We start from the raw sequence: 25,788 nt of genomic DNA, 5'->3' as shown, positions 1-25,788 counted from the left end.
TTCTGATTTTCCTAATAAAAATGTGAAACATTCCTGGCTGTTTTCTGGAGTTTTTGTTTGTTCAGCTCTGAAGTTTGGGGATGGAGTCATCTGATCACGGCTGTGGGTCCAAACAGAACTGCAGTCCAGCTCCTGCCTCTGTGTCAGACGGGGCTTTTCTCGACTTTCTTGAAGCAGGGCTTTAAGGAGCAATTGTGCAATAATTAATTTCAGTCTCATATGCCAAATTACTGTAACAGGTGAGCGACCTACAGGTGAATTCAAAGGTAGATAAGAAGTCAGCTGCAGCAGGGCTCCTATTAGCAGTTTCCAGCGCCTTTATGCATACACTATTCCCGTCCTTATGGAGAGCTGCACTGGAGCATTGGCATGCGGTTTTCAGAAAAAAATAGCTGACAGCATGTTGGCAAGCTATCGGTTACTCCACTGTGGCTACACCAAGTCTAGTCTTTGTCTGGGGTGTGACTTGGAGCTTCCAGCTTTTTATCCAGTCCTGTTTCTCGATGAGTGAAGAGGTCAGCAGCCTTTGATAACTTTTATTTCAGTTGTTCTTAACAGACATGACATTTTGAAACTAAACCACACCCATAGCTTGAATGACAACAGTTGAGAGCAAATATTGGCATACCGTGCTGTCCCGGGGAGGAGTTTGGGGTCATGCTCTTCTCGGAAGAACCTGTGCAGCTCTGGGAAAAGGAAGCCAAAATCCAGAGTCAAAGCTCACCTGGAAGGAGCAGCGGCCGCGGGGCGACGGGCTGCGATGGCCACCTTCGAGGAGCAGACCGCCTGCGTTGTGGAAGCCTTGTTCTCCGACCTCCTGGGGGAAGATGAGAGCGTCTGCCGGAGCCTGGAGACAGACTCGGGAGGTGAGGGCTCTTGTGGGAGGAAAAATGGGTTTTGCTGCTGCAGGTGGTGGAGGAGCATTTCGACTGAACACTTAAAGGCGGCCGTAGCTTGGGGTTGTTGGGTTTCCTGACACGCAGGCTTGTGAGGATTCCAAGCCGTCTCTGGTTTGGGGGAAAAGCCAGAGAAAAGCAGAGTTTGAATGCGGGGGAGCCCGAAGCTGCAGCCTGCCTTGGCGGGGCCGGGGGAAGGTGCTGCCGGCCGCTGTGCCCCGCACGCCCGGCCCTGCTCCAGACCAGCAGCCTGGGACGAGTTTTAGCTGTCATCGTCGAAAAGAAAGCTCGTACCGCTCATTCGATAAAAACAGTTGCTTTAACGTGTAAGACAGAATGTGGTCTTTGCTTCCCAAACTCCCAATATCATTTTGGCTGCTTAGGTTTGCTGGACAATGCTGCAAGAAACTCAGAATTTCACCTGTATTCATGTTGCTTTTCCCATTATTTTCATGGCAACAAACTACTTAAAACGTCCTAAGAGACACTGGGATCTTGCTAACACCAGATAGCAAGCAAAAAGCAAATTCCATTTCTCAAAAGCTTCCTGGAAGTTTGCCATTTTGCCTAAAGAACAAGTTTCCATTAGCATACTGCTGGTTCCCCTCTCCTGGATGAGACATTTGTGCCTCTGTCTCTGCTGTCCTGAGCACTGTGAAACCGCCCCGGGGCCGCGGGCTTCTGCCCCAGGCTGTGGGCACCGAGCGGGCACCTGAACCAGAGGAGCTGAGCTGGAATTCGCCGCTGGATGAGGGAGGGGGGTTGGATCAGGAAGCGATGCCGCCAGATAAAGTCACCCACCACTTTCTGTCGAAAGATCCTGCTTTCAGTTCCTTATGACTTTGTCAAACGTGGAAATGGTTTTGCTGAGACTCTGAGTGTCAGTCAGTTCCTTCTGGCTGAATCTTGTTTTAGTAATATTCAGGAAAAAAAAATGGTTTTTCCCCCCTCAGGATACTTTAAAGCAAAAGTGCTTTAACTGACAAGCTCCTCCCCACCCCCCCCCCCACCCTTTAAGTAGGTTAGCTGAGAAGTTCTTACGGTTTTACATACTTGAAGTTTGTGAAGTGTGCCTTTTACTCCTTTGTGAAAACCTTCCTCAATTTGGGTCACTGTGAGACTTTGAAATGTTGCAATTTGCACTTGCTCAGAAGAGACCTTGAGTATAATATCAAAGTTCTCTGAAGACTGCATGTGGTGATCTGCAGACTCGAAATGCAGGGCGAACACGGGCAGGACTTTGCCATCTGATCCATGCCGCTGTGCCACCGCAGTCAGAGGAGAGAGGTGGGATGTTCTCCAGCTCCTCTGAGCTTTACTTTGATAAAACCGAGCGAAGCACGGCAGTGATAGAACCAGAGCTGACTTCAGCACGCAACCATCCAACGCCACCGACCCTCATCCTGCTGCGCTCGACGTCGCCCGCCCGCCCGCACCGCAGCCCGGTCCTGTGCTGCTGACTGAGCAGACTTCACACCATCCCTCCTGCCCACACAGACTTGCGACAGCCGGAGCCCAAAGTCATGAACTAAATGAACTCAACAGACACTTTATAGGGGTGGCCCGTAAACTGCGGGAACGATATCTGTGTGTATATATTATGAAACAAGGAAGGTGCTGGTGATTAATTGGGATGTACTGGAAAGTGTGGGACCTGGGCATGACGTAAGTGATATAGAATAAGGGGTGGGTATTGTCCTGGTTTCAGATGGGAGAGAGTTAATTTTGTTACCATAATTCTTAAGAGTTCATTTCTAATGAAAACATCCCTGTATTAGCAGCACTGTTTTCAGCACAAATTCAAAACGTAGCCTCATTCTGGCTACTGTGAAGAAAATTAGCTCTATCCCAGCCAAAAGCAGCACACCTTCCTTGCTTGGTTCTGGCAGCCTGGGAGGAAGGAGCTGCCAGAGCCTGGAAGGGTGAAAGAGGGGCCTTGGGGTGCCCTTGGAGAATCAGGAGGGGGGATGAACTGAGACTTGAGCATGAAGCAACCAAGGTGGGAGGAAAGTGACCTGGACAAACCCATGGTACGGAGCCCCTTGGTCCCTGTAAATCAATGAATACTTGAATGGCTGCATGATATTTCTCAGGGACTTTGGTTTTCCATTTCCTAATGTGTCGGGTCGGAGGTCTGTCCTGCGTTAACCTCCGAGTGCTCGAGGCAGTAACCGCCACAGCACCCGCCGAGAGCAGCGTTTTGGATGCTGGGGGCAGCTAAGGAGGCTGGGCTGCCGGGGGGGTTCTCTTCCTTGGTCTTGAGTGCATTATGCTGAAAGCCCTTGTCCTGCTCTCTGCTCTAGAGCTGGTGCAGTCCGCGGCACAGCCTCCAACCAGTTTTGACCCAGTCGTGATCGCCAGTCGCCTGCGGCGGATGGGGGACCAGTGCAACATGGATTTTGAAAGGGTTTCCTCGGAGGCTCTTGCTGAAGTGCTCAAGGGAAAGGTAAAATGCTCGCCTTGTCCTGCCTGGCTCTGCAGGCCAGCCTCGTGTCGCCTCATGCCTGAGAACGGGAGAAGCCTGGGGAGCGGTGCAGCGTACGCGGCGGGAGGCAGGGGGGCTGCGGGGAGGGGGCACGATACCCCCCCCCCCCTTCGCTTCTGTGTCGCAGGCAGCACGCCAGCTACCGGGACAGGAGTCGGGCAAGGAGCGGGGAGCTGCCTTTTCTCCTCCTCTCTTCCAAAGGAGCAGCTTTTTGTAACCCCAGAAGCCGCGGAGCTGCCCGGGCCAGCCTATCATTGCGGGAGACGCTCCGCATTCCGGCGTTGGTGGGGGCAGCTGGTGTGCGGGGGGGAAAGGAGGAAGACTGTGGTGAGCGGAGCAGAGCGTGTTCTCCAGCCTGCTGCGGGATCTGGCTCCAGCCCGCGCTGCGGCCGGAGCTCGTGGGCCAGCACGCTTCTGGCCGAGTGCTGCCGGCAGCTCTGGCCTCAGGTCCGTCGTGGTTCTGGTCAGACTGGGCTGTCCTCCCCAGTCCTGCGACCGCAGTCTGCACGAGCCACAGTGAAGCAGAGCCCTGCCTTGAGCAGCCCACGCTGAACGGGGGTCACCAGGAAGCCGTGGGGTCTCCTGCTCTGGTCACGGGTAGAAAAAGCAAATGTAGGAATTTGACTGAACGTTGGCTTTTGAGCCAAGAATTACTTATCGCGCTGTCATTTAAAAAAAAGTTCAAACTGACCTCTCGATGTTTGCAGATGGAGAAGTTTTCAGCTGCCGTCGACTTTCTCATCAGGAGGTGGAGTGACCAGAACCCCGAGCTGGGCTATGAGCGAGCTTTTCTCTGTATTTCGGTGAAATTGATGATACATGTTGCTAAGAAAGTCCCAGCTAAGGTGCATCCCAACCAACTCATAACAATGATTAATGGAAATTCTCAAGTGAGAAACTACATTGAGGCCTGTGGCGGATGGGTAAGGGTGTGAAGGTTGTGGTGACATTTGCCTGGGCATTTATGGCTCTTCCTTTGTGTCTGTCACCTCTCCCACCCGCCCTGCTCGGCTGGTCACTGACACCCAGCGCGTCCCCCCCACGTGCGCACCAGCTAATTCTGCCGTGGGAGCACGGCTTTGCTAAACACCTCAGTGAACTCTTGCTGGAGCCACCATCAAACTTCCCACCTGCTTCTCTGTCTCAGTGTTTAATTCCTGATCTCAGTATCTTGGGAGCTCAGCTTGCTCTCTTAGATGAGAATCAAAATAACGCGGGATGGGCTGGGCCAAAAGCGCCGTCCCGCTCACGCAGCCTCACAGACCCCACTCGGTGCGTTCTACCGGGGGAAGGGGCGCAAGCGGTCTGGGAGAGGGTCGCAGTGGGAGGCAGCTCGCTCGTCCCTCCATCCCACACCCTTCTCTTCCTGCCAGTTCCTTCAACCTGCTTGAATTCTTTCTCTAAAACATATACACACGGGGTTTTTTGTTGGTTTTCAGGAGAACTTGGACAACTGAGAAAGGGCTATGCTGCTTTCCAGAAGGTGAAGCTCAGCTTTTCATTGACTTAACCAGGAGAAATGCTGTTTTACTTCTTCCAGAGACTTCATGAAGAACTCTACGCTTAAGCATTGTGTAAAAGAGATTCTGTATCACTACAAACAAAAATTATTAAATGTTTGATGTTATTGTTTTTTCTATTTGTATTTCTCTTAAATTTAACCGTAAAAGTGGGCTTCAGTCTTATTCAAGGTTTCTATGTTTGTGCTTAGTGCCAGAGACTCATCAGGTGAATATTTCTTTTAAAACATGTTTCCATTAGTTATTTTAAAGACCTCCCAGTTCCTCTCAGGTGATTCAAAGGCTTATTTTTGAAAAATTAACATTTCACATTATTGTAAACTAAGAATGATGGCTCCTTCAGAGTGATCAGCAGCCCTTTGCCTTTCAGCAACTGGATATGGGAATCTTATAGTTATTCTGTACCCCATCTGCAAGAAAACACAGAAGGGGAATCCATTTAATGGCTCTAGTTACAATCAGAAAGAGAAACAGAGTTGGTACAGCTAGTCTGAAGACTTTGTGCCAGATGGGAGATATTGGAAAGACCAAGGTTGTGATTCCCATACCTTTTTTGGTTTTGGGGGGTGGTTGTTTTTTGTTTTGTTTAGTTTAGTTTCCCCACTTCTGCAAGTAGAGAAAATGGATGGCCTTTGAGAATTTTGCTCTCAGCATCTCCTTCCCACTTTAGAATGACCTCCACTTTGTCCAATGGGGTTTTTTAGAGTACCTGTAAGTGTTACTGAGAGTGAGTGAGGTGAATTAGGCTGGCATAATTAATTTGATTTCCACAGTCTACTGGAGTCAGATTTGACCCTTTCTTCTGGCACAAGCTACCAGATGTGGGGAATTGTGGCTGGAAGAACTGACCTGAAGCATGTTGCTAGGTTTTCTCTGTTCAGAAGCGGTTGTGCAGTTCAGGGGAGTAACACGTGCAAGCCAGGTTCAGGTGCTCAGCATCTGCCTGAAGTATTCTTCCAAAATATTTTGCAGTTAACGTGGAAAACAGGCTAAGTTATAAGTGTGAAGAGGAACTGGGTTTTGCACGCTGTTTTAGGGGCTCTTCTAGTCGCAGCATATTCTGAGCCTGCAGCCTTGCCCCCAGCCTGGCAGCGACGCGCAGCTGGGGGTGCCGGGCGGCTGCCCCCCTGTGCCCACCCCCCTGTGCCCACCCCCCCAGCTGTGTGACGGTGGGACACGGTGCCGCAGGCAGTCAGATCCCGGGGGGCTCAGCTCTGGCCCCCAAAATCGATCTGCCCTTGTGGCACAGCGCACGCGGGAGCAGCCGCGAGGACCGGGCAGCTCGGTGCCGCCTGTCCCTGCTGCCCGCGGTTTTAAAAGGAGGCGCTGGGGCCCCAGGTTGTGTGTTTTGTTTTGTTATTTGACCACAATATCTGTTACGTACTAATTTCCTTCAGGACTTGTGATGAAGTCAGTAAACCACAGCCTGCCGCGAGAGCTCTCCGGGCTGGTGCTTTCCGCTGCGGCACGCACTTGACATGTCCGTTCCCAGGTTCGGCAGGCCAGTCACGCTCGGTCTCCGGCAGCATGGACCAAAGGGAGATTCTGCAGCAGAACCTGGAAAGGGCCCAAGGCAAGAAGCTCAACCGGGAAGAGTTTGTAGACGAGTTTTTGGTAAGTTCGCTTAAGGCACAGCTCTGTGCTTCAGCGGATTTTAAAGGGTACCGCGCAGTCACTTCTCAAACGGAGACGTGATTTCCATGTGGCAATAAGATTTTATATGAATTTTACGTCAGAAAGAGACACAAGAGTTAACTGGGGTAAAAGGGATGTAAAGATAGAAGAGTAATTTAATAGTTTGCATTAAAACTAAAACTGTTTGCTTTTTAAATAATTACCCGAGTGCTTCCTGTTTTCTACTTTGCGAATGCATTCGACAAGACACAGTTTCGCTTCGCCTGGCAATACGAGTGGGGGTACCGTGAGGAGCACGGAGCCACTGCCCCCTCTCCCCCCTGCAGCCTGTTACATCTGTGGCACGTGCTCTGTCAGGGATCTCTGGTTGCTGCTTGGCACAGCTGCTCCTCTTTTCAGTAGGACCCCCCCGCCCTGCACCCCTCGAGAAATGCCCGGTGCACTCCGGCCTGTCGCCCCCCTCATTGACACCGGGCTCCTCGGCCGGGGCGGGAGGGGACGGTGACCTGGGGGGGGCCGGGCCGCCCCTCCAGCCCCCGGCGCTGCGCTGGCTCCGGCGGGAGGGCTGGTGCGTGTGCTCCCGGGCCAGCGGCGCTTCTGGCCCCTCCTGGCAATCCATTTCTTGCTCCCTCAAGGCGAAACTCGCCAAAAGCACTGATGGCTCTCAATTCCCGCCGTGTTCTGTAGCATCTGGCTGGTTGAGATCCGTGCAGTGCCCCGATCTGCGAGCTTTCCATCTTTTTACTTGTTTGGGTGGCAGGGGTGAGTCTGAGATGGCAGCCCCCTGTCTCACAGTTAAAGCTGGTGGCTGGCGATGGCTGTTGATGTGTCAGCTGGAGGAACGCTGCTCTGGCAGGCTGTCTGGGCTGCTCTGAGAAGCAAAGACATTGCCCAGCTTCAGCAGACACAGGAAAGGATAAAACCGGTACATCTGCAAGATCTGAGATGTCTCCGACACCAGGATGAGCAGCGGCCCCGAGCTACCCCCTGGACAGGGGTTGCATCGGGCGGTGGTCTCTGGGGAAGGTGCAGGGGTTGCTTAGGAGCCCCCATGAGATCCAGCCCTGCTTTGTCATACCAGTGAAGACTGGCACTTCAAACACTTGGGAAAAGCTTAGTGTTTTGTTTCCAGGTGTCTGGGCTGGAGGGAAGTGATTAATCTGAGCCTGTAGTGACAGTCTGTTGTTCCATGGAACAAGGTGCTGTCAGAGGCTGCTGAATTTCCCCCGCTCACTGCTGCGCCGTGCGAGGCACTGGTGCATGGGCTAGTTCTAGCAGCCAAGCGTACGGTTAATTTTCTGACCAAAATGGCAGGTAGAAGTGGTCAAGGCTGCGATTCCTCTTTTACTGGGAAGAGACCTTCCCAGAATGGCTGAGTTGCTGGCCACTTTTGCCAGTGCAGAAGCCTTAACAGGCAACTGTGACAGCTTGCAGTTCCAAACTTCGTAGAAATATTCGATGCTTTTTCTCCATCCCGATGCCTCTCCTCGTTTTGTGTGAACAAGCATTTTTACATGAAAATTGTGGTGTTCCTACTGTAAATGACAGGGTTTTTTGTTTAAGTCCCCTTTTTCTGTTTGTGCCGTCTCACAGCCAGAGTTTGATCCTCACTGCTCTCGCTCGCTTTCTCATATGCAGACATTTCCCGAGCAGTTTAATGTCAGTTTATGTAGGGACAGAAAAGTAAGGTGATTCAGAACCTCAGCTACAAGACTGGCTTCAGTACTAAGTGATGCCCCTTCCAAGAAAGCTTACCCTGGAAGTTGGAGTTGGAAGGAGGCAAGGGGAGGAGGTGACCAACACCAGAAGAGCTCAGAAGGTTACAGGGACATGTAGTCTACAAAAAACATCCTGCTCCCACAACTTCTATCACACTGTGCCTGTCCTCATGTTCTTGATTAATAGAAACTGGTCACGTGGGCTGTCCTGGGCCTCCTGCACCTTCTCCCTGACTCTTTCCATCCAAGTCAGTGAGATGTGACCTCTGCGGTACTGTAGCTGGAGAGCAGCAGAATTTACAGGTTAAAAATTGCGGTTTAATGTTAAAAAATGGCAACTCTGGCTTGGATCTGAATTGGAGTATCTGCACAGAAATACTGTGGAGATGAGATACATGTTGCTGTGTACACCTTTTATCTGCAGTATTGCCAAGGGGCTGCTTGGCTTGGTCAAGTACGTACAAGCTACAAAGCCCTCCAGCTCCTGATGTGGCTTTTTGCAAATATCATCATTCTGGAGCTCAGTGCATGCCGGCCCTGGAGGGTGCTGTGTCTTAGTGGGTGCTTGTCTAGAGCAGGGTGGAGTCAAGGGGAGCTTTGCAGCCCTCCTGCAGCTGCTAATTTGCTGGGTCTGCAGCAAGGAAGGACGGGGGGACAGGATTCTCAAAACTGGATGTGAACTTTTGGGAGAGCTGAAACACAGATGCTTAGGAGCGCCCGTGGGAAGGTCACTGGTGAGCTGACTCTCGAAGTGATTTACGGTGAGCACCCAAAAATCAGGGCCCTGAAACCGTCAGGACTCCTGCAATTCCTGCTCACGTGCTGTTGTGCCAGGGCTGCAGCCTCCGAGCCCTCGAGCACGCCGGGGAGGGCTTTGCCAGTCCCAGCAGCAGGAACTGCCGCCCCCTTGGCACTAACCCCTTCGGCCACGATGCTATTTTCGTTTGGTGACCCCGAGACCAGGGGGCTGGTTTTCCCTGCCTCGTGAGCCACTGTCCCCATCTCCTGCCAGCAGCTCAGGCGGGTCACACCAGGCAGGAGAAACCCTCTCACCTTGCAGCTCAGGCGTGCCCCCCGCCCCTTCCCTTCGCCCCGGCACACCTTCCTTTCCTACAGGCACACGACCCTGAGGGCTCTCCCGTGTCAGCCCGATTCTCTGGGCCCCCGGCAGTGATGTCCAGAAGAGGGGCTGTGAAGGTATGGCTGCAGGGTGGTGGGAAAGGGAGACTTGTCCTTCGCAGTGTCAAACCATAGGAACACTGATGAGAGAAATGTCCTTTTGTTTTCAATCAAAAGCACCCCTTGTTGGCAAGAAGGTTAGGTAGAGGAAAAAATATTCGAGAAAAAATACAGCAAGAATGGTGCTTTCGAAGTTCAGGGTAACGAACAGTGTGTGTCATTTAGAAGCTGATGTCAGTGAAATAAAATTCTGTGCTTTGGCAGGAAAAAGATACTTTAACTCTCCAGGAGTCTCTCTGCTGCAGCTTTATCCTGGAAATGAAAGAGATGAGAGACTCATACGCCTAAGGGTCTATCCTAGGATTTCTTCTCCTTTCTCTTCCATCAGTGCATGTAACTACTTTGCTCCAAGTGCTTGTGCTCCTTTAGTGGCTTGAGCACTGCCGTTTGCAGCTACAGATGGGCGCATCTTTACCAAAGGGAGAAAAATCAATTGGCTTATCCGTCTTTTCTGATACAGTTTGTTAAAAGTGGTTTAACATTGTTACTCCTCTTATCTGGGTGCCATTTATACTGCGAGTGATTCCCCTGTGTCTCACTTATTTGTGAGGGTGATGTTTTTATGTGCTGTATAAATGCATCATGTCACTTCAGAAGCCTACGTGCCTGTGCCTTGTGTGGGCATTACCTCAGCACACACTTTCCATTCCTCAGAAGCCTGTGGTGGGGCTCTCAGGTGGCTGCTATCTCTATTCTTGCTCTGAGTACCTTGAGAAAAGCCACTCAGGAAAGAATTAATGGTGCAGACCTTGCTTTGTGGTAGTGAACCTGACCCCTAGAGACCTTCACTTGTACTCTCTAGTAGTGTGCTGTATGTAGCACATCTGTAATTTGTTCCATTCTTTTATCACAGAAGCTGAAAAGGCAGTCAACAAAATACAGATTGGATAAAATCTATCCTACAGCAGCATCTGAGCAACCAGAGAACATAAAGAAGAACAGATACAAGGACATCTTACCCTGTAGGTTGGAAATGGCAAATGTTCCTATTCAGCCTTTTGTTTTTTTCTAGTTCGAGTCTGTTCTCATCCTCCAGCATCTGCCTCCACGGTTGCTTGCATGCGAGCATACCTCTGGCTGTCAGTTAGCTTTGAATTCTGCTGTTCAGATTTAAGGCTTTATCTCTGAGTGTTGCCGTGCATGCTTTGGAAGACTTTGGCATGTATTTTCTACAGACAGAACTTCTATTCATTAGGAAACACATCCTCTAATGATTATCCTTGCAAGCTTTCTGGGTGCTATTGCAACCACTTGTTTTCCAAGGCTTTGTAGGGAATGGCTTTGGACAAAGACATTTCCATGATGTACAAAGCAGACGACAGTTAAAAGCTGTTGTGGCTTGTCCTGGCTTGGTGCAGCAGTCTCCAAAGAAGATTCTGTGCTAGGATGAGGACAGATTGCCCCTTTTATCTATTCTAGCTTGAGAAAAAAAAAAAAAAATCTAAACCCACAGACCTCATTTGAGCCTGTAAGATAACATGCAGGGTGACTCCAGGCTTGACTCGCTCCATGGCCGGAGGAGACCGGCGTTGCACTGGGGGGGGGCAGCATCTGCAGCTCTTGCCTGGGCTCTCACCACTGCGGGGAAGGGAGCTTGCCCGCCTCCTGCTCGCATGGAGGCGATGGCGATTCTGTGCAGGGCTGTCGGTAGGTGCAGGGGGGGCATTAGCTGCTTGCACAGCTCATCTGCTCTGGGATGAGCTCTCTGATGTATGTGCTCCTCCAAAGCACCTTGTGCTGCAGTCTGAGGAGCTCAACCACCATGAAAGACAAACGGTAACTGCCGTTCCTTCTGCTTTTGTGCCTGCAGTTGACCACAGCAGAGTGGAGTTGTCCCTGATCACATCAGATGCAGATTCTCATTACATCAATGCCAACTTCATCAAGGTATTGCTTCTTTCACGGCGTTTTGCCATGCAGAGGTGTTTGTAGTGCTGCCTGGTTGAGTTGTGCCGGGAGGAGCAGGTCCTGTGGCTGTGGTGAGTGAGGGGACTGCCCGGTAGTTCCTGGGCTGTGCTCCAGGATAACTGATGCAAAGAAGTTTGCAATACGTGAGCCCTTCAAAAACGCCTCTTGCACCACAGAGGCACCAGTGTGCTCGTGTTGGGGCGGGCGGTGGAACAGTCTGTGGCTCCCAGCCCCGGCTTCCTTGTCGGCGTTACTGCCTTTGGTGGGTGACAGTGGTGCAAAACTGCCTGCGGCCAGAACGGCCTCGCTGAGAGCAGTGTGCAGGCAGGAAGCCTTGCAGTGCAGCAGAGCGGGGACCCGCCGCGGCGCTGGGCAACGGGGGGGCCAGCGCGGGCTGGCTCTCCATCAGGAGCTCCACCTGCTCCGGGACTCTCCTGGGCTCATGACCCTTCTCTGATGGATTGATTGATAGGTAGACAGACAGACAGACAGACAGACAGACAGACAGATAGATAGATAGATAGATAGATAGATAGATAGATAGACAGATGATAGATAGATAGACAGATAGACAGATAGACAGATAGGTAGGTAGATAGATAGATAGACAGACAGGTAGGTAGGTAGGTAGATAGATAGATAGATAGATAGATAGATAGATAGATAGATAGATAGATAGATAGATAGATAGATAGACAGATAGACAGATAGACAGACAGATAGACAGATAGACAGATAGACAGATAGACAGACAGATAGATAGATAGATAGATAGATAGATAGATAGATAGATAGATAGATAGATAGACAGATAGATAGACAGATAGACAGATAGACAGATAGACAGACAGATAGACAGATAGATAGATAGATAGATAGATAGATAGATAGATAGATAGACAGACAGACAGACAGACAGATAGATAGAAGCTTTCCGTTGTTCTCCACCGTAGTGACTGAGCTCTGTGTGACCCCTCTGCAGAGCAGACCTTCACAAGGGGGCCGCAGCTCTTTCTCTGGCCAACAGCCACAGAAGTGCTGAGCTGCACTCTGCAGAGCTGGGTTGGCTGCTGCACCATCACCTCCGAGCTCCCAAATGCGCTGCGAGAGCTGGTCTCTGGGAGCAGATCTCGCCTCAAGCCCAGCTCCCTGGCTTGGGTCTGCCTTTGGGAGGTTTGCACACCATTGGTTTCCAGTTGTTTAATTTAATGTAGGTGCCTAAAATTTGACTATAGAAAAGCCTTTCTAAATCCTTAATGGGCTCACTGAATAGACATGAGATTCAGAAAGAGGAATGACTTTATTTCTGCTAGTGAACTATGCAAAGATGTCTCCATGTCTGATTTGAATGCTGTTTTAGGGCGTCTATGGGCCAAGAGCATACATTGCAACCCAGGGTCCTCTCCCCACTACTGTCATTGACTTTTGGAGGATGATTTGGGAGTATGAAGTCCTGGTAAGGTGCAGATTTATATGCCTTTCTTTTTTTGCTTTAAAAAGAAAAGTTGTCCGTACAGCCAGCCAGAAGTCCTTTTTGACTAAGCAGACAGAGAGAGTGTTTTACTCCACAAGCAGACAGAGGGAGGTTTTTACTCCACAAGTTGTGTGTGACCTGCATCCTTCCCGTGAGCCTCCTCCACACTCGTGCTGCGCCAGGAGTCTGCTCGTGGCTCCCTGTGCCTTCGGGCGCTCAGAGGGAGAGGTCCCCGCGCCCAGGCTGGGGGTGATGTCCCGAGTCCGATTTGCCCGGCAGCCCGCAGAACTTCCTCATTGCTGATCAGTACCCCCAAGCGATGAGTTTGAGTTTGCTGCCTGGATAAGAAACTTGTGTTCAGACTTTTCTAATGAACCTTCCTTTTGCAGATTGTGGTCATGGCTTGTATGGAGTTTGAAATGGGAAAGGTGAGTAACGTGTCAGAGATGGCCTCTGCTGTGACAGTGCCAGGGCAGGGTGGAGAGATGCAGATTTTTACTAAATCGCATTAGTGACAGTGAGTTTCTGTTTGATAAGAGCTGTTTCCTGAGTCTCCATTTGCAAATTCTTAAGCCCTTTCCAGTAGTGTAGCTAACCTCTTTGGAAGGGGAAGCCCAGCAATGGGGGCTCCAGGGAAGGGGAGGCTGGAGCTGGGCCTCCTCCCCGCCTGAAGCGGGACAGGAGGCAGGGCGGGTGGGCTGGGGGGATAACCAAACGCGTCTTGCTTCTCGCAACAGAAGAAATGCGAGCGGTACTGGGCAGAGGCGGATGGCTCTCCCCTGCAGTGTGGTCCTTTCTCCATCGCCTGTGTGAGTACAGCTGCCGCCAGCACCGTGCCACATCACGTGTGCTGGAAACTCACGTCACCCACAGAAAGTGTGACTCTGACTTCTTGTTCTGCAGGAAGCTGAAGAGAAGAAGAATGAGTATGTGATTAGAACTTTAAAGGTGACCCTGAATGAGGTAAGTAAGAAAGGTCAAGGCAGGAAATGCATCTTGGCTAGCTTTTTTATATAAATAATATATTAAAATATGGCACACTTTGTGCAGAAAATTTTACAATCCTCAGCCTGCTATTTTAGATTTGACAGTAGCTGAAGGAACAAAGAAGGTAAAAAATTAATTAACTTAAACCTCAATTTCTGAAACTCTTTGTCAGTCATGGCAAGTCAGACCCCGGGTAAGTGGGAGGCCAAGAACGTCATAACGCAGCAATGCTGCTTTTATAGCAAAACCAGCGGCAAACGGCACCTCTGGCCTTGGCCTGGCGATGCGGGCGGGAACCGGGGTGTCTGCAGCACGCCGGCTTCCCCTTGCCGTGCCGACGTCCCAGCCTGCACCCGTGGGACCCGCAGCAGCACCCCCCCGGGGGCACGGCCCCCTGCCCGCGCCCTTCTCCTCTTGCAGGGAACCCGCACCGTCCACCAGTTCCACTACAAAAACTGGCCGGACCACGACGTCCCCTCGTCCATCGACCCCATCCTGGAGCTCATCGGCGAGATTCGCTGCTACCAGCCAGACGACAGCATCCCCGTCTGCATCCACTGCAGGTGGGTGACCCGGCCACCGCCGGGGAGGGCTGGTGGCCCCCGGCCCCCGCTGCCCGGGCGGCCGCAGCAGGGCTGGCAGCGGCACGAGCCTGCGGCCACGCTCCTCTCGCAGCAAGTCCTGAGGCAAAGGTGTCCTCCGGGGACAGGCAGCACGGCCGGCTGCGGGGAGGAGGGGGGGTAGCAGCAGGCCAGCGACACCAGGTGAAGTTAAGAGACCACCAACCCTGGGCATGTCCAGCGTGGGCCGGTCACCACCGGGACCGAGCTGCTCGCAGGAGCACGGGATGAGCCTTCCAGCCGGCAGCAGAGCTGGGGGCAGCTCGAGCCTCGCGTGGGGCGGGTGCAGCCGCAGCAGGGCCGTCGTGCGGGTCTGCACCCTCCCCATTGCGGGAGGGGAGGCCCACGGGAGGCTGTGGATCTTTTTCAAATAACCTCGTCAGAAAATACAGCATGGCCATCCTCTGCTAGCAACCCTGCTGTGCCTGTCGTTGCAGTGCTGGCTGCGGGAGAACAGGAGTCATCTGCGCCATCGACTACACCCAGAAGCTGCTGAAGGACGGAGTGAGTGTCAGCCCCGTCTGCGTCTCCAGCCGGCGCCTGCCCGCAGCAGCGCTGCGTCTCTCCCCCACCTCGCTGCCCCCGCACTCTCCCTTCCGCCCCCGACTGCTCGCAGGCGTGTTCCAGCTGACCGCCATGCGTGGGAGCTCCCTGCAGCCTGACTGGAGGACGATGGTGGCCAAACCGCTGATACCCCATCCCCAGTTTGTGCTGCTCCCCTCTCTTTGGGCTGGGCATCATCCGTGCGCTGCCCATGGCCACGGCTCCCCTCCCCATCCCGATGCGAAAAGCCCCCGGCGCTTGCACCGACGGGGATGAATCCTCCCTCCCCCTGCTCCCTCTGGCAGGACCTGCAGACCGCCGAGCCTGGCTCTGCGCTGCCCTTCGGTCTTCAATATGACTTTGCTGTCTATATTTGTCCCTCCACACTTAGGCACCAGAAGTCCAGCGTTTCCAAACTAACACCTTGCTTTACTCTGACTCTTCAATAGCAATGTATGTGAAGTAATCCCTAGCCTTGCAGCAGGTTGCTGGGACTCAGAGGAGTGTCTGCTTTCCGTGCCACAGCAACCCTGAACCCATTGATCTGGGAAATCAGTGTCTCGTCTTTTGTGCTATTCACAGCTGCTACCAATGCTGTTATAAAAAGGGTATTTGCTGTGGCACGCAAGATAGGAGGGAGGAGGCAAGCTGATTCATAATAAAACCCAGCACTTTAAGCAGGTCCTTTGTTGAAAATTCTTGCAATCGCAGGCCTGAATTTTGGACACTGCTCTAAACTGCATCATGACTTGGAAGTTGCTTGGAATTAGACCTGTCTGTAATTTTTTGTCTTTTTTCTGTCTTGCAAGATTGTTCCAGTGAACTTCAGTATCTTCAGTCTGATCCAGGAAATGCGCACTCAGAGGCCTTCCATCGTGCAGACCAAGGTACCTCTGGGAAATTTCGCCAACTGTTATACTCTCCGTGCTGGGACTTCAGCTTTCCCCCAGGAGGGTTTGCAGTAAGGAAGCACAGAGCGGTTGTGCTGCTGGGAACTAGGACATGTCAATGTTCTGTAAGGTCCCTTTTCTGAACAGAAGAATGTTTTTGCAGAAATTAATTTGGTAGCTGACCATTTCCTTGTAGACAGCTGGAATAGCTTAGTGCTTGCTTTCTGATTTATTGAACGCTTACACTGTGAAATAAGGGATCGTCCAGGAAATGAAGTGGGAACTCTTCTCAGCTGAGATAGACTGAAGGGGAAGCTCAATGCAGAACAGCGTTGTTTGTGCACCCAAAAAACCCCTAAATGCTTCAGTCTGAACCCTTTGAAAGTTGTGGCTTCTACCTCTTCTGAGAATTTACCCTGCCAATGGACTGGAAAGTGGCAGCTTCTCTCAGGGGCTGATGCTTGATTTGGGTAACAGGAGACCATTTACAGGTGCTGCAGGCACTGGCTCTCATGTCTCTCTTATTTGTCTGGAATGCAGGAGCAGTATGAGCTCGTTTATGACGCGGTGATTGAGCTCTTCAAAAGGCAGATTAAAGCACTCGATGCTCAGGAAGATTCTGCTGCTTCACAGGTAAAAGTCCCCAGGATAAACACAGTGCCTCTTGCAGCCTCGGGCACGCCAGCTCTAACCTAGGTTCCTGCTGCAGAGGCCTCCTCTGCAGAGCTGGAATGAATCCCCACATTTCCAGCTACCCTTGGTGCCCAAACTGAGCCTCTTCTCAAGTTAATCCATGAGAATCCAGCTGTTTCCCTGAACATGCAGTGCTTATCACAGGATTTGGCCCCAAGTGAGAGCTAAATTTTCTTTGGCCTCCAAACCTTTTTCTGTATACTTTTGTAATTGTTTAATGTAATGAGTGAATAGAAAAGTACCAACTTTCTACAGTAGCAGCTGATTTCCATGTGGATGTGCCAGGGCAACATGAGTGCCTGCAAACAACAGAGTGATGCTCAGTCTTGGTTGGGAAGCTTGGGTGCACAAGGCGGTACGCTGAAAGTATTAGTCTGCAAAATGGTGGTATTCTTGTGAGGTAATCAGCATTACAGCCTGTCTGTGGGAGAGAGTAGGCTAAAATGTCTTGTGAAAAAACATGTCAAAGTCTTTCAAATCTGATACACCTCTGAGGAAAACCGAGGTGGTCTGGGTATGAAGTTGCATATAAACAGGAACATTGAAAACATCCATGGTTAAGCTTTTCTCTGCTCTTGTTGTTTTTCTGTGACTGCTGGCATGAACCTTGCCTTCCCTGTGTAGCTGTTTGCCATCTGGCTGAAGTAAACACATTGCCATTCTTCGGTAAAGGCTGAAAGGCTATCCAGTTAGCTTATTTTGTTAGAAGCTTTTGTCTAAAGAATTGGCAACAGGATTCTGTGATGGCACCTGTGCCCCAGTTTTGCCACGGGATTTGCAGGCTGTTCCAAGCCAGAGCCAAGCGAGAAAAGAGTTGGAAAGTGCCAGTTTCTATGTGCTGTGGACAGTCTGTAAGCAAAGGAGATGCGAGAGTAGGTTGACACAAAATGCAGAAAACGGTTCACGTCCGGATGCGATTTTGTTGCTCCTGACCAAACCTCTCGCCCTCCTAAACCTCGCTGCCCTCTGAAAGCATTTCTGCAGAGCGTGGGGGATGGCCATGTGCTGAAGTGTCACAAATGGAACCAGCGCCCGGCTTGCCGGGCTGAAGGCCCACGCGGGCTCCCGGAGGCAGCGTTGTCTGCGCAGCCTGTTTTGCAGGTGTTTGGAGCAGCTGGATGGTTGTACAGCTCACTGTACTTTCATTTCAAAAAGATGCTGACCGGAATTGCTGTTCAGGAGGTCCTGTCCGCAGTTCTCAGCCCCAACTTGGTGTTTTCAAGTCGATGTTTGTCATTTCCAAACTGCATTAATACTTAAAAGTAGTTAGCACAAATTCCAACTCCTGAAATAGCATGTTTGTGTCCTTTGCATTCTTCCTCCTCGCTCTTGTTTTCTAACATTTTCTTTCACTAGGTACAAACAAGACATCCTGTAGCTAAACCACTTCTGACTCCAGTGGAAGATATTTATTCTCTGAGATTACTAACGTGGTAAGGCCATAGCACAAGTACCCCTTGGGTTAGTATTTTCAGTCACCCATACGATTTCAGGAAGATGCATTTTTACTGTGTGCTTTGTGACACAGTTCTGTTGGACGTAGCATTTCCTTTGTCAGCAGGGTTGGCAGCCTCCCTTGAGTCCCACTTCGACTCTCACATTTGTTCCCAACATAAGTCCTGCTCCTCTTGCTGATGTGTGTCTGAGACTGAGTCTCAGCCTCTTCCCTGGGTGCTGTTATCCATCACCCTCTTCTGCCCTTGGGTCTGTTTCATGTTGTGCTCACACAGTGTTTCACATATGAACTGGAAACACGTCCCAGGGCAGTGTAAGAAAAGGCTCACGTGTGTGGAGACACCCCAGTGCTGGCTCACCTCAGCTCCCTGCCTGGAGCCCTGCACCCCGCGGGTGCCCCCGACCAGTCGCCCCTTCCGTCCACCCCAGTGCCACCCCAGTGCCTCCTCCTGCAGGAGTGCCAACAGCCCAACACGGGCAGCTTCAGAGGGCGGTGGGATCTTTCTGTGGGCATGTTTTGGTTTGCAGTGTCTGCTTTCAGTAAATAATTTTCCTTCTTGGTACATTCTGCACTGCGGCTGTAGTCTACCTGCATAAAGGGGTTTCCTCTGTTCACCATTTAATGGTGTTCAAACGGGGCACCAGCATGCACAGTCCTTCCCTGTGCTCCTTGCTTGAGGCTGAGCCCAGCTCTATATTCCTGCATCGGCTCTTAAGAGCAATGCTGTGGGGCCTGGTCAGTAGGCTAACAGGGATATTTCTGAGTACTAAATGGCTTTGACTTCACATCACGGCACTTTATTGCAGCTCAGAGCAAGCGGAACAGGATGTGCATCGGTGTCTTCCTCCGGTGGTACAAAGCAAACCGTCCCTGACATCGTTGTCTGCCACGGGAGCACACGACAGCTCTGGACGCGGAGTCCCTCCCATCAGACAGGCCATCTCCTTTGGCACTTTGAGCTTCATCAGCTGCAGGAAGGCAGCTGCTGCTGAGAAGTGGGATGCTGGGGACGCCCTTCAGAAACACCGCAGTTTGGAGTTCAACAGCATCTCTCCTGAGCAGCTGCTTCTGCACCAGGACGCGAGGGGAGCAGGCAGGAGAGGGGCTCGTGGCAGAGCACCGCTGGCACGGACTGCATCGACCCCTTTTGTGCTGGTGCAGCAGGAAGAAGGCTGGGAATGGGGTGGAGGGGATGCAAAGCCTGTTTTGAGTTCACAGTTGCCAAGTGCCTGTTACTCAAGCTTTCAGGTGAAGGAGCAGGAGGGATTTCCCCCTGTTGAGCTGAACCACTTGAGCCAGGAAGCGGACAGCCCCCCAAGCCGCAGGAGCCGTGGGCAATGTCCTTACCCTTACTTCTGCTCAGCAGAAGACCCCTACTTCTCTTCACTCTCCCCAGATGACCCTGTGTCCCCGGTGTTTGCCGAGTGCTTTGCGGAGGGGCAGGATGCGCTTCTCCCTTCCTGCGCTGCCAGTGCCCCCCGGCAGCCCGCCGCGGCCGGCTCCCCACCACCCAGGCCTGTGTCCCACCACGCTCCCCTGCTGAACGACGAGAGGATCTCCTCCCCGAGTAAGTGGTGCAGCTCTGCGACAAGCGGGGCTCGGTCGCTGGGCTGCGGCGTGCTGGAGGGAGCGGCGAGGGTCGTCTCCTGGTGCTCAGGCAGGGCTGTAGCTGCTCCGCGGGACTGTGCTCCCGCCGGAGCTGAGGGAGCAACCGCTTTCATCCTTGCACCCGTTTCATCCTGCCTTAAAATTTTCCCATAAAAATAAACAACATTTTTAGAACAGCATGGGTTTGGGTTTCGTGTTACACAGCTGCTCTGGACTACTGTGTCACCTCCGTATGGCTGTCACAGGAAGGCAGGGATTGGTGCTGAGCAGTTCTCAAAACAGGGTGCTCCAAGGACCATCAGAAAGCTCCCAGAAATGGTTTTCTGTGATGATCCAGTTTCCAGGTCAAAACCCACTCCCTCCCGCAGTGTCGTTCAGGGGGATGCTGGCATCCCACTGAGGCTGAAAGAAACGGGTTGTCAACATCAGTGTTTTGCCCAGATCTGTAGCCTTAAGACCATCACCTGCCATATGAAGAAGGTAGAATTATTCTTTGGTCTGGTCAGTCCCGGCCCAGTTGGACATTTCCTGTTGTCTGCAGCTTTGGTATGTGCTCAGCTTTGTCCTGCTCAGGCCCTTCAGCATTCAGTGTCACAGAAGTGTGCTCATTACCTAGATGCTAGAGACTCGGGAAGTTACGGGGCTTGCAGCGCAAGGCAAGCGGCCACAGTCTGGCAGCTGTGGGCTCAGCTGCCTGCTGGGGGTACGCTCGTCCCCTGTACAACGGGAATTCTGCTGCCCACACTGCTGGAAGTCTGCCCTTGGGGCCACGTAGCTAGCAGCAGGTGAATTGGTGCTGAGGACTATTGGGATGTTTAACTGCAGTTTAGAGGTGTTTAACCATCATCTCTGGTGCACGGCTGGGCAAGAGCAGTCGGCTCCGAGTCTCTACAAAGGTCTGCAGTTCTCCTGCTGTGTTGTGCCGCGCAGGTAACCTGCCCAGGACTCCCCAGTTAGCCACCCTGCCACAGCCAGATGATGACGAGCCTCCGCCCCTGCCCGAGAGAACCCCCGAGTCCTTTATCGTGGCCAGTGAATCTGGTAAGTGCATTTACCAAAGCAGGGCCCGAGAAGCTCTCGGAGGGCTCTTCCCATGTTTGTGTGGTTTCGTAGTATCTATCCAGCAGTGCCTTTGCTCTGGCCGCCTGGGATGAGAAATGACCTCTCTTGTGTTCAACTGTTTCTAGGACAATTTCCTCTGGCCACTTCTGATTTTCAGCCTCCAGCCAGAAATACAAAGATCGGAATCTCTTTGGAGTGGAGTGGTGAGTCTCACTCAGAGGTGTTTAATGACTTAGTGAGACTGAGACCAAGTAAGGTAAGTAAGTGGCTTTTATTTCTTCTCTGGCACTACCACTATGCCAATTTCCTTATCACATTTCCTTCTGTGAGAAAGACTCTAGTTTTGGCACTGTGTACCTTCCATAAATGATTTCTGGGTTCAGGAAGATGTGGTCTTATTCAGGCTCCCCATCAGCACCTACCTGATTCCAAAGATTATTTTTTGGGGTCCTAAATCCCATACAAGGTAGTAAAAATATTGTCCCTCTTTTAGAGGATAACGAAGACAGGAAGTTAGTGGTCCGCTGAGGTTCACACTGCCCTGTGGAACAGGCAGGAGTGAACAAAATTTAGGCATCTCTTGGTCATCCCATAGTTCAATTATAGATTTGTAAAGTGAAACAATAAGGTGTAAGTCTATTTCCCATTACATGGGGGTGTGTGTAGGAGGCTGTTAGCATGTAACATCATTTCCTTTTCTTCTCTGGCTTGCTTGTGTTCACAAGAATGACATTTGGTCGTGGAAAATTCAAATACCTTCCTTATTTTTCGTTTCCAGAGTGTGAAGCTTCGGAGCCCACAAACAGGTATCAGTTTAACGCTGGGATAAACTATCTTTGGAAATAAGGTCTGCTTTTTACTGTAGCTGCTTTACCATATTCAGTAAATGTCTTCAGGATCTCTGCTCAGTCCAGCTGAAATTTTGTGTTGCTATATGTTCTGCAACCAAATAGTTCTAAACCGAACTGGACACTTCTGCAACCAAATAAACTGGTAGTTTTGTATTTCCTAACCAGCTCCTGCCTCACCTTGTACGTGACGGCGTTCCTTGCAGCCTCCTCAGGCTGAGGGTTGTCACATCTTTTGCTACATGTTGTGTGCGTCCTTTGAGACTATTGACATACGCTGGTTAGGGTGCTGTGGACCTCTCAGTGAACTGATAAATATATATTTTTATAGCTAGGTAACCAACTCTTTTATCTTTGCTTTCTTAGAGACAACTCGGGATCGCTCTAGCTCTCCTCCCCCGCTTCCTGAAAGAACCCCGGAGTCATTTGTTCTTGCTGATGCAGCAAGTAAGCAATGAGTTATTTTCTCAGCATGTAACTGAGATTTTGTACTTACACCTAAACCTGTAGACAGCTGAAGAGGTTGTGGCCCACCTGTTTGAAGAATTGCCAATGGTAGTGCTTCAGGACTTAACTGCAGGAATGTTCAGTAGATATAAAGAAAGTAAACACAACTAGGGGGCCTGTTGGAAATTTCTAGAACTGCTGCATTAGAGGAAATGAAAAGCAACAACCAAGTATTTAGAAAAAAAGCAGGATTGTTCAATGAACACTGAAAATGTTCTGATGTGTGTTCCCAGGTCTGCAGCCTGCTGCAGGAAATTCTACGAGTCCTCTGGGCGTGGACAACAATGCTTCTGAAACATCGTCAAAAGAGCCTACGAAATGCTTCAGGAGAAGCAAGGTAAAAGAAACAAGACAAAACAAAAGCTCCTGAAAATGGAGGGGGTGAGAAGAAGAGATCATTCTAGCTACACCTGTTGCTACTTCCTGACTGCTAACCTTGTGAAAGTTGTCTGCTTTGAGACCACTCATATTTAGGGCAAGGAAACAAGACTAATACAAGTACTCAATTGCAGAACTGCAAACAAACCCGTCTGCACTAGGATCAGTGACAGAGCCCTGCCTCCCCACTCCGTCCACCTGACGTGCCAGTTCCTCTTGGAAAAAGTTGCTCGAGTGGAGTCTGAATTCCTGTGTAGGACAGACTCTACTCATCACCAGTCTCCTTTTGTGGCCCTAGTTAATTATCCCCATGAGCAATTGTCTGTCGGGATGTTATGGTTGAGTGGAAAAGCACTTGAGTCAAACAGTAAGAATAATACAATCTGGAGGCATTCGGGTTGGCTAGAAAAAAACTGGAGAGGAAGTGAATGGCAGAAGTCTGCATTTGTCTCAGCTGCTAGGCACGATACTTCTCATACATGTATGTCTGTCAGTGAATTCCTTTTATCATAGTAACTGATTTACTGCTGGCTATACTTTTTTCCAACCAATTTTTTTTTTTTTTTCCTTCTCTACAGAGCTTGAAAATATTGAAAAATGTGAGAAAGAGTAAGTCCTTCAGGCTAACGTGCATCTTCCTGATGGCTTTAAGCAAGTATATAAAGAAATACGTGGGATTGAATTTTCAGGAACCTGAACTTGTCAAAAGTGAAACACAGTGCATGTCTGCCTACTTTGGAGTAGGACACACAGAGCTGCGCTGGCTAGACAAGCACCACCTCATCTGGATAGTAATAGTGGTTTTAGGAGTGTCATAAGGATGCCGTGGTGCCCTTGTAATGCCCTTTGGGTACCTGGGGACATCTCCAGTGTGCCCAAATTACCAAATTATTCAGGTCATTCAAGCCAGTGTTGTGGGACAAATACTCTAAAAATGGGGGACAGGGGTGCTGTGAGGAATGTAAGCCCCACCCTGGATTCTGCCCAGTCTATTTGGAGCATAAATAAGGAGTTCGTCATTAAGTTCCCTTTGATCTAAAATTAAAATGCTTATCTTGAAAATAGGACTGCTAATTGTGCTGCAGTAGTACACTCGCTCCCTGCTATAAGCAAATGTCATTAAAACTGTGTGGCAAGGACTTCACCTTTTTCTTGTGCTGAAATAGCACCCGTGCCTGGCGTCACCATGCATGTGGCAGGACGTGTTCTCCCGTAGGTGTGGCTGAGTCCAGCTCTTCAGGGAATTAACATAGTGACTAACTGCTTCAGTCTAATTTTTTATTTCTAGGCATCTGTAGTCCATCTTCACTGACGAAACCATCAGAATCTCCCCCTTCAAACCATTTGAGGTCTTTCCTTAACTTTGGTATGTTTTTCTTTTTGTGTTTCCGTGTCGGAAGTATCTGTTTTTTGAAAGTCTAAATGCAGGGAGCAGGCTGAATGCTAACAAATTACAAACATGACAAATAATGCTTATTATTTTTTACACATTTAACAACTTTATTCAGGAACTATTTAAAGAACAGGTGAGGATGGAAAACACAAACCTCCAAACCTACTCTGACAAATGTTTCTCAGTGTGTGAAGTCGGAAGTGTGCATTTGGCTCTCCTGTACCTCAAAGCCTTTATGTGCCAACAGAGAAGGCGGAAGACAAAGACAAAGGTGTAACACTGCCTCTAGGCTGCTGCCTTATGTTGTAGAATACAGCTGAGGGGAAATAGCATGGTTTCCATTTTAAATTCTTCTACTAGAGTAGTCATGTATTAGATTACGTATAAAATCTAGTTATCATGATATGCATGCTATAATGACAGCATTTGTCAGGTAGACACATTGATAGACTGTTTTTGAACCAGCTGATTTACAACTACAGGATGTTGCTTTAAGTCTACCGTTATCTTAAATTTTGGGAACGGACTGAAATTACATGTATTTTCAAATACCGTAATATCTTAAGGAATTACATAATCACAATCTCTAACATTCAGAATTTGTTGCATTAAAAAAAAATAATTTCTTCCTAGGCTTTACAAATCGATTTTCAAAACCTAAAGGACCGAGAAATCCACCACCAGCATGGAATATTTAGATATGTTTTACAGATCTGGTGTTACAGATTTGTGAAGTCCTTCCGATACGCCTTGAATGCTCATCCCAGTAAGGTTTCCATCAAAATAAATACATCAGAAGTGCTGCATGGTATTTGCAACTCAGGCACTACTTGCACATTCTTCAACTAAAGTTTTAAAGTAAAGAAGAAGAAAATAAAATCACCAGCAGCTAAGCACTTTCAGTTAATTTACAGCAGGATGGAAACTAAAACTGGGAATAGATATTTTATCTGAAGAAGGGATACATTTTAGCTGTGTTTTGGAACATTCACTAAAAAAAGATGGATTTGAGCTTTCTGAAACAAAGCTGTGGAACCTGGTGATAGGATCCAGCAAGGACTACTGGATGATATGGAAGGCCAGCGGAGCAGACAGAAGCAGAGCAGGACTCTGGATCGTGCAGACACGGCATCTGCACAACCTCACTTGCATGTGTAGGTCTACCATAAGTATAGACCTGCACTTTCTTAAATGTTTACATTACTTGGACTGAAAGAGAACTATCATCTCATATTTTAGAAATAATTCTTTAAGTTTTCATCTGAGCAAATCAGGTAATTTGTCTACATTTTTGGTCAGGAAGACTAAGGTACTGATTTATCATATAGAAACTAAGCTAGTGTCACAGACTGCGTAAGGAGCTGACCCAACTGCCCTATCTGGAAAACAAAACCAAAAACAAACCACCACCACAGCGAGATACTGTATTTTGAAACTAGTTCTGGTTTTTATGTACATGTGACTCTCCAGCACAAAATTTCATGTGGATTATCTCCAAAGAAGAGATTTTAGAGATTCCTCTCTGGATTCCACTGCTATTTATATCCTGTGGGGGTTGAGAACTGCTTGATATGATTACTTTCCTCTGGAGAGAGAAAAACAAAGCAGAATTTGGTCGAGAGAGAAATCTACTGACCACTACTAGAATACTCGAGCTGGTTTGAAGCCAGTTTTTGCTGCTAACAGAGCAGCAGCCTGCCTTGTCTTTCACCAAAGTCACTTGCTATCTCAACAGCAGGAACCAATAAAAACACGTTACCTAATTTATATTCCTGTTGCGAGTATTTCTGAGCTGCCTCAAAGCCGCCCGCCCGCGGCCGGGTGCAGCTGTGGGGGGCAGCGCGCGCCCCGCCGCCATGTCGCACCGCCTCGACCCCCGCCGCGGCCAAATGGCCGCCGGCCACGCGCCACGTTCTGCGCTCGTGCAG

General features: G+C 50.0%; 2 protein-coding genes across 6 annotated transcripts; both read left to right on the top strand.

The window, feature by feature from the left end:
• Nucleotides 1-469: 469 nt before the first annotated feature.
• BCL2L15 (BCL2 like 15) lies at nucleotides 470-5,008 on the top strand. The gene is made up of 4 exons (XM_009962906.3): nucleotides 470-866; nucleotides 3,200-3,342; nucleotides 4,089-4,304; nucleotides 4,821-5,008. The coding sequence occupies exons 1-4, from the start codon at nucleotides 761-763 to the stop codon at nucleotides 4,836-4,838; spliced, it is 483 nt and encodes a 160-aa protein (XP_009961208.3). The 5' UTR covers nucleotides 470-760; the 3' UTR covers nucleotides 4,839-5,008.
• Nucleotides 5,009-6,350: 1,342 nt separating this feature from the next.
• On the top strand, nucleotides 6,351-25,626 carry PTPN22 (protein tyrosine phosphatase non-receptor type 22). 5 transcript variants are annotated; one of them, XM_042800126.1, is made up of 22 exons: nucleotides 6,351-6,515; nucleotides 9,371-9,451; nucleotides 10,347-10,455; nucleotides 11,304-11,380; nucleotides 12,762-12,857; nucleotides 13,265-13,303; nucleotides 13,613-13,684; nucleotides 13,779-13,838; nucleotides 14,283-14,425; nucleotides 14,920-14,986; nucleotides 15,835-15,912; nucleotides 16,456-16,548; nucleotides 17,965-18,041; nucleotides 18,871-19,631; nucleotides 20,603-20,713; nucleotides 20,860-20,990; nucleotides 21,513-21,540; nucleotides 21,949-22,029; nucleotides 22,323-22,426; nucleotides 23,046-23,076; nucleotides 23,756-23,833; nucleotides 24,494-25,626. In XM_042800126.1, the coding sequence occupies exons 1-22, from the start codon at nucleotides 6,429-6,431 to the stop codon at nucleotides 24,556-24,558; spliced, it is 2,469 nt and encodes an 822-aa protein (XP_042656060.1). In that variant the 5' UTR covers nucleotides 6,351-6,428; the 3' UTR covers nucleotides 24,559-25,626. The 5 variants fall into 5 exon arrangements, with proteins under 5 accessions (XP_042656060.1, XP_042656062.1, XP_042656059.1 ...); XM_042800128.1 differs by lacking the exon at nucleotides 9,371-9,451 and having other exon boundaries at nucleotides 20,630-20,713; XM_042800125.1 differs by lacking the exon at nucleotides 24,494-25,626 and having other exon boundaries at nucleotides 13,616-13,684; nucleotides 23,046-23,828.
• The last annotated feature ends 162 nt before the right edge of the window (nucleotides 25,627-25,788 follow it).

Source organism: Tyto alba, unplaced genomic scaffold (genome assembly GCF_018691265.1).
Source record: "Tyto alba isolate M040663 unplaced genomic scaffold, T.alba_DEE_v4.0 Super-Scaffold_30, whole genome shotgun sequence".
In the NCBI taxonomy this organism is placed as follows: domain Eukaryota; kingdom Metazoa; phylum Chordata; class Aves; order Strigiformes; family Tytonidae; genus Tyto; species Tyto alba.
Note: the sequence above shows the minus strand (reverse complement) of the source record. Positions and strands in the feature narration are given on the sequence as shown.